This window comes from Pterocles gutturalis, unplaced genomic scaffold, assembly GCF_000699245.1.
Source record: "Pterocles gutturalis isolate BGI_N339 unplaced genomic scaffold, ASM69924v1 scaffold5655, whole genome shotgun sequence".
NCBI lineage: Eukaryota > Metazoa > Chordata > Aves > Pterocliformes > Pteroclidae > Pterocles > Pterocles gutturalis.
In genome coordinates, this window is record NW_010143215.1 from 11,235 (window position 1) to 19,249 (window position 8,015).

An 8,015-nucleotide genomic window follows, 5' to 3' on the forward strand; every position below is an offset into this window, starting at 1 on the left:
AAGGCTGAAGGCTTTAGATGAAATCTTTTACCTCCTCTCAAGTGGAATGGCTCAGCCTTTGAAATGGGTAGGGCTGCAGGTTTGCATGAACCCTCCTAAAACCCAGAGCATGGGCTAGGTCTCGGGTAACCAGCAACGGAGAGTTGTCAAAACTTGTGAATAAAGCCTGGGAATGTCTGTGTTTGAAGTGAAAAGCTTGTGTAAAGATCTTTAAAAAGAGAAGTGCAAAATACTTGTAGGAGTAACTCAGCAGATTCCTGGTGGTTATTGAAAACAAGCGTAGCTTCCAGGAGTGTTACCGGTTCTGCCAGCGAGGCTGAGGTTTGCAAGGCTTTAGGTATGTGTCGTGGTTTATAATAACCTCCTGTATCAGGTGACAATTCTGTGCGAAATAAAATGCAAACGTGGGATGGTTGATTGCCTTGGTCTGGCAGAGCGCATTGGGGTGCCGTGAACTGTAACAGCTGCCTGAGAAGGAGTTTCCTTGCTCGCAGAATCCTGGGTCAGCTCTTGTTGCTTGATGTTATCAGCATACAGTATCCTGGCAGGGGACCGGTAACAAATGCCAGCTATTCCCGAGCCCTGAGGAGCTGTGTGGTTCAGAGGACACAAGGAGTGGGAGTCAAAAGGAAGTCCAGCGTTCTGCCTGTTGTAATTTTTGCAATTTGCACACCTATAGTAACTTCCCAGCTTTTTTTGTGTGTTCTGCATTGAACAACATCTTTCCATGCTCAGCCTTTGAACAATATTGCTTCCAGTATGAATGGAATTAAACTGTACAACTGTTGACGCAACTGATTTTTTTTTTTCCATTGCTATTTGTTTTTATTTGATCCTCAACACAGAGTGCCCAGATGACCAGAGACCTGTGGCAATTCTGAGAGGGTTTCTCGTTTGGAAATAAGCTAAGTACAACAGGGAGAGTGAAGAGAGGAGCAGATGCAGCAAAGGAAGCTAAAAACCATAACATATAGATGTGTTTGTGACATTTTTCCTTGTGGTAGTATCATGGGAACGCCATAGCAGATGCTTAAGTGGATATTCTAGATAGCCACACATCTTTTGGAGGAAACTTATTAAGGAGCTTTCATCTAAGCTAATATTTTCAGTCTTTGAGGTTCCTATGATCTCTAAATCCTTCAGTGACTTGAGCTGTAATAAAACTTCATTTAGAACTTCTGTCTGAACTCCCTGCTCCTCCGCAGGAGCTCTGTGCTGGATGAAACAGAGGAATGGTGGAAAACAGCCTCCTATCAAGTAAACACTAAGCTCATTAAGTCCTGCAACCTCAAAGAGCTTGGCTTTAGAGCAGCCCAGACTGGGAGCCAGCCTGTCTCATCACCTGCTCCCTGAGCAGGGTTTGTAAGCCTCTCCATGTCTAAATTCTGTACAAATGTTTTGTCTGGAGATCTGTTAAGAACCCATGTCTTGGGTATGCAATTTTACAAGAGGATTGAGCAAAGGGAAGTGCAGAACAGGTGAAGTGAAGGGTGGTTTTGGCACTTTGGATGGGATTCCTGTCTCTGTAGGTGCTGCAGCTGGGGCAGAGCTCTGGAACCGAGGGTGTATCTGACCACAGAGCTGGTTTTTAAAACCTCGCTTCACCTGCAGTGAAAGAACCAAATGCAAAAGATAGAATTACCCGTTCGGTTCTGAAATAGGACGTCCCAGATGTACCCAATACCACAGTGTACCACTTTGCTCGGTAATCTGCCTGCTTTGTGTTGCCTTTTTGCCTGGGCCAGCATGGATTAAAGTGATCGTATAACTACAGATTTGGGGACGGAAACACAGCAGGACCTGCCTTTCTTACAGTGCTTTAAGAGATCTGCTGGCAAGCCGTGTCATTATTTACATGCTCTTCAGGAAAACTGAAGAGTTCTGCTGCTCAGCCTTGGTTGTGCCTCTTTGATACCAGAAAAATATATGCTTACTCCTCGTAGGGGCTTGGATATTTTTGTTTTTCTGTTGCACACAGCCGTGTATGCCAGCTGTGTCTGAACCCCTTTAAGAATCTGTCTTAAGCCGTCTTGCTCATGTCTTTTTACAGTTGTTACTGAATGCATTTTTATAAAAATGGTCGATCCGTGTTCTTTTGGTTAATCCATCGAACGCTGCAAATGTAGCTACTCCTTCATTCAGTGCAGTTCATCTCAAAATTGTCACGCTGTGAAACGCTTCCTCTGGGGTTGCAGCTTTAGCGGTGGTTTTTAACATCACCTTTCTATTAAACAATTCCAGCGGGCAGAGGAGGATGGAGCACTTCCGTAAGGGTTCCCACGATCCCAAGGTGAGGAGCGTGACCCTGTGACCACGTGCCAGCTTTCCTTCCTTGATGTAAGAGCAGGAGGGAAAGACAATCCCCTCCCTGAGCCTGGGCAGGCGTAGGCAATCTGAATAGCATCTTTCTTTCGAGCCTGAAAGGTTCGTAGCAAAAAGTAGTTTCCCCTTCCCCTCAGCGTCTAATGAAGATAAATAAAAAGTTCTGAAAATCGTGGCTGTCACTTCTGTGCATGAATGTGGCGATGGTCAGTTCAGTGATCGATTTGGGGTTGCTTTCTGAGATAAATAACTTCAGACTCATTTCAGCTGAGGATTTGCTTGTTATCCAAGTATTTAAAGACGGGGGGGGGGGTATGTGCATTACCTGAACGTGTCCTCCTCCAGTGACAACAGGTGATCGTCATAAACTTCTGTTCTTGCTGTCAGTGCATCCTGCTTTTCAGGCTGAAGGCTCAGATCTTCAGGAGATGATTGCAGAACATGGGACTTGCTGCCTGACTGTAGAGCTGGAATATTTTGCAAAGATGATGTCCTCTAACCTGGACTGGGTGAGAAATAAATATAAAATCTCCCCAGACCAGGCTGTCTGACTTGCTGGCTGTAAAATATTAATCTTTTGATAGTGAATGGGTCATACCTTTTAGAAGAACAGCTTTCATCATGGATTTCTACTTGACAGAGAGCTCCCTCCTTTCCTCACTGCTCGGGTATAGCTTAATCGCAGGAAACTTTGCTTCCTGCTTCTCCCTGACCTGGGGGCTGCTGCTTGAATAATGTGATAATGTAACTGCTTGGGTAGTGAAACCTCTCCTAAATAAAACTTTTGGAGCTTGGCAGAACACAGGAGGGAGAAATTAAAGCTGAGCTTGGTGTATATGGGTGGCTGGAAATTGCAAAGAAAAAAAAGGGAGGGGAAGAAGCGCTCCTTCAGCTGCCTGGGGACCTGCTCATCAAAGTCACTTGTGCAGATTTGGGGTACTGCTAGGCTGGAAGGAAAGGGTCTGTTTATATCTTTTGGTGAGAAGGAGAGCTAAAGGTTACGTCAAGAACGTGGTTCAGCTCATCAAGCATCTGTGATAGTGTCTGCTGCGCATTTTCTGACTCTGAAGTGAGGTTTAAGGGGTTTTTGTGTCAGAATTAGATGTGAGAGCAGCTGCAATAAGCCCTTTGGAGTATCTTGCTGTCATTTCTCAAAATAACTGAAGTTTCTGATTTCTCAGAAACAGGCAGCTTTTAGTGTGTATTTTGTAGCATAAAGGAAATAATGGATCATAATTTGTGTGCGTGTTTCATTCTGTTTTTTTGATAAAGCTGAAGGAGGGGAAGAGAGCTCTGCGCTGGAACAGAATTTGTCTTGGATGCGGGTTATCTCAAGCTGAATGGCACAATACAGATGAGGAAGTGTTAAAACTGCTTTGGGAGAGGGAACTTTCAGTTCCCTAACCCTGATTGTTATTGAGATAGCATGGAAAAACAATGCATTAAACATTTACTCAAAAGTTGGAAGCAGTTTTTGGTGAGGTAAGGACTGGAGTCCTTTCCAGCACGGTGTTGAGTTGGTGGCAGGACACCAGTTAAAGCTGCGCTCTGAAATCCATAGTCCAGAAGACTTTTTACAATACAAAGTCAATAATCCATGATCAAATGATGCTGAACTGTTGAAATCTATTTGTATGAATACAAAACATGCTGCTGCTTAGAACTGGAAACTATATCTTTCCTACCAGAGGAGTCAACAAGCGCTGCAGTTCTTGTGTGTGTGTTAACATGATGTTACCTGTACATACAGTGACAGAGGGTTGTTTTTGTTCCTCCAGAGTGACCAGCAGCTGGATTGTGCCTTGGATTTGATGAGGCGTCTGCCTCCACAGCAGATAGAGAAGAATCTCAGTGACCTCATCGACTTGGTGAGTACTGGATGCTGTAACCAAGTAAAGGCTGAGTCCTGGGTGTGACCAAGATCTGGAATGTAAGAACATTTTTCTCAAGCATCCCAAGAGGTGTGGTGATTTGTTTATCTCCTTGTGTTTTGCCAAGGTTGAAGAATACAGCAGTTGCCCAAACTATGTTAGGCATCTACACATTTATTTTTGGGCCAGCCAACAGGTACTACTGTGTGTGACACTCCGATGGAGGCTCATTAGCAGCTTTTTTGATGAAGCCATCACTAGTTTGGGGCTGCTGTTCAGTAAAAGCAATTTGGAACAGTTTATACAAGGCTGTGTACGTGTCTTTTGTCTCCCGATAAGCTGCCTGCCTGCTTGTGGTTTGACACAGGGCTTGTGCGGTAGGTACAGCGCTATGGCACATGCTTCAAAGATGTTACTGAGACAGTAGGTCAGAACGCTGGGGTGCTGGAAAATACCCAAATCTATTTATAATTTATGCCATATCAGCTATTCTGCAGTCCAGTGAGTAACAAAAAAAACCCTGGCCAACCATCCTGTGCTGGATATTGTTTTCTGCTTGCCCCTGAAACATTTGTTTTCCTTCTCTAAACTGCTAGTGAAGAAAGCTAGCTTGAGAAGGATGTGTATGCTCATTACCAGTTGTGTAGGATTTAGTTGCACACCTTGTGATGCACAATGGGGCTATAATAACTGCCATAAGAAGGATGTGTATGCTCGTTACCAGTTGTGTAGGATTTAGTTGCGCACCTTGTGATGCACAATGGGGCTATAATAGACTGTCTACCGTCCCTGAAAACTGTGTGGCACTGAAATACAGGCTTAATCTATATAGAACCTTATATATGGGCAGCTGGGAAAACTTGTCCAGTCTAAATATATGGCTTTATTTCTGACCTAAGCTTCTAAATTTTTGCAGACAGAGAACATTGAGGCTGGAACAGGGCTGCTAGACCTTTGGATTAAGCCTTTCCTCTTATCTGTAGTGAGAACTACACTCCTTTTCTGTGACAGGTCTGAATTTCATGCATGATGTTGACAAACCTTGTCCAAGAGACCCTCAAAATCTGGTGCTTCTGCACGTAGCAGCTGTTTGAAGTAGTACCTGTTAATCAGATTGTTTAAATTGTGTCTGAGCTGTTTGTCACTGTGTGCAGAAGAGCAGCTGCTTACCAGGTAATGGTTGAGTTGAGTAGGTGTGTTCCTGAGCTGGTGTTAGTGAATGTGGGAGGAGTCCTGTGGTCAAAAAGCTGTGGCTGATTTAAATTTATCAACCTCTATTTAAATACTGCTTTTAGTTACATAAGCCAAGGTACAGGTAAGAACGCCCTGTGGGTCAGGAAAGAAATTGTTCCTTGCAGGAAGGGATTATTTCTGTTTCTTGAAACCATTTAGTAATTGGCTACATCTGTGCCACCAAAACTCTTGGCAACCTAAAGTATCATTTTTGTGGCTGTTGCTGGAGGTAGGACACAGAATAACTAAATCCTTGATATGATCTGGTGTGACATGGTTGGTTTTCTGATGAAATCTGAAGGACTGAACGGATCTCGGGGTTTGAGCAGCTCCAAGGACTGTTCGGAACAAGGAGATGTTTGGTGTGCGATGGTAAGCTTGACTGTATAATTGGTATGAGGTTTTTTTAATGACTCAGAAAATTGCTGGTTACCTCTAAATGTTGAAATTACTTTTGGATGGTGCTCGTTAGTGCTCTACATGCTTTCCATCAGCAACACGCTCACTGGGCTTCTTTTCATATCGAAAGTGTAACATGAAACAGACCAGTTTGAAAGATGCTTGTTAGAAGGAGGGTCTGTGTGATTCCCGCACTAGTTGCTGCGGTCCCTTCTCTGGGGTAGAGGTAGAATAATTTGTTAAATCCAGTATGATTTCTTTATTTTTGAGACATCCGTAGACATCTTCTGCAGCTCACTCTCAGCCCAATGTCCGTAAGACTGAAGTCTACGCTCTAGTTAGACAAGAGCAGTGTATCCACTGCCACCTGTAATACTTCCAAAAACATCATAAGCCAGACTCAAGCAAATAGTTTTTTGACCTTTTTTGGCAAGTTTCATCCAAACCTTTACAGCTGACGTTTTTATTCTGTTTCCTGTACCATTACCAGACAATAACCTCCTTGAAGTAAAAGGTCAGACTCCAAATGCACGACGAGCATGAGCAGGTTCATTACATTTGTGACAGAATTATAAAAGACCCTGACTTATGCTTTCTTTGTGCTTGGATTCCTTGCTTCATTACACTGCCATGCTGGAGTAGACTTGAAGCAGAGGCATTTTTTTTCAGCATGAAGCGTAGGTTATTACTTGGTCTGCTTTCAGCTCAGCTTTCTATGGTCTTCCTGTAGGGACTCATCTCCAGACTGATGAGTGTAGCCACTGTTTTGATGCTTAAGATCCACTGAAAGGAGACGAAGATGACTTAGAAATATATCTTTGTATGTAAAAAAGTTTTCCAAAACTAATATAGTGAGAAGCTGACATCTGCTTCCCAGGCTTGTGGTCCTGCTGGGAGGGATAACTGCACCCTGAGGTCCCTCTTGCTCTGTCAACGCCATGCTCTGCTGCTACTTTTTAATAAAAGAGCATCTTGGAGCCGATCCGGGTATGTGGAAATCTGTTCAAGGCTGTGCATTAGTGCCCCCAAGTGTTGGGCTGCCAAGGGAAAGGGTCCAAACTTGAACGTGAAGTCAAAGGGTGGATGGAAGACGAGAATTTTTGGGTCACCAGCCCTCATCAGACCAGACACTTTTCATTCATTAGCAAAACAGTTTGTGGTTTGCCCTTTTACCACATCTGTTGTTGCATTTTTTCAGACTGCCGAGTCTTCAATTAGAGTTCATTAGAGACCTTGTCAATCACAGGGCTCTGGAAATCCTGCCTGAAAGAAGCTGTGCGTGGTGCTGGTGATGTGCCTTGGCGTGGAATGCTCTGGGTGCAATTCAGTTACTTATTATTTGTAAATAGACTGCTCGAAGGCAGTCAAAATGAACAAGAAGACTTCTAAATCTCTCCAGAAAGAGTTTGGTGTAGGAGCATACCTTTTTAAAGACAAGTAAGTTAAATTAGAATAATTTTCCATCTAGCTCCTCTGGAAACTGGGGTAACTGGAGCTTTGGAGCATCGACCTGTCGGCCAAGTCTGAACTGTGAAGCAGTTCCCAAGAGAGGAGCGCTAAAGGGGATTCACTGTTCTGAAATGGATTTGTCATGAGGATGCGCCAAGTGATAGCACTTGGGTCATTAATACAGGTTTTAATTGTGTAGCATGAATACTGTCTCACCTCCTTGTGGCCTCACGTCATCCAGAAGTTGCTGGTGTTGCAGCGTGAAGTCAAGAAGCTGGTAGAGCTCTCTTCTGAGCAGCTGAGCGGTTTGTAGTGAAAGATTTGGAACAATCCAAGGGAACTGTCCTCCTGCTTCCTTTCTCTGAAGATAAATCAGTCCCTGCGTACCTTTAGCTGTGTTCTTCCCAAGAGAAAACCCGAAGAAGGCATCAGCTTTCAGGGAGCGTCATTGTGGAGGATCTCTTCCTGGGACACCTTGGAAACGCAGGGTCGGTGAGGGATAGCTGGGCTCACAGCCTCCAGAACCCTTGGGGGATTTTTTTTGCAAGACAGCTCCACTGAGGTGTCTTAGAGGGGCGCATCTCTGGGAAAGGTGGAAGATGGGAGTTGGATTTATTGTGCTCACGGGCTCTGTGCAGCAAATAGGGGGCTGTAACGGGATTGTCTTGATGGCTTGAGTATGGAAGTTGATGTGCTCTCAAAAGTTAAGCAGGTTCCTTTTGCAAGTACAAATTTCCTGCT

At 44.1% G+C, this 8,015-nt stretch overlaps 1 protein-coding gene across 3 annotated transcripts in view; it reads left to right on the forward strand.

Moving 5' to 3' along the window:
• Positions 1–1,469: 1,469 nt before the first annotated feature.
• CAPZB (capping protein (actin filament) muscle Z-line, beta) overlaps positions 1,470–8,015 on the forward strand; it is a 46,055-nt gene continuing 39,509 nt past the window's right edge. Inside the window, exons 1-2 of one of the 3 annotated variants that reach the window (XM_010084639.1) lie at positions 1,470–1,478; positions 4,101–4,190. In XM_010084639.1, the coding sequence (XP_010082941.1) occupies positions 4,134–4,190 (57 nt within the window). In that variant the 5' untranslated portion in view covers positions 1,470–1,478; positions 4,101–4,133. Of the gene's footprint in view, positions 1,479–4,096; positions 4,191–8,015 lie in introns of those variants that run through there. The other 2 variants (XM_010084637.1, XM_010084638.1) reach the window with 2 other exon arrangements.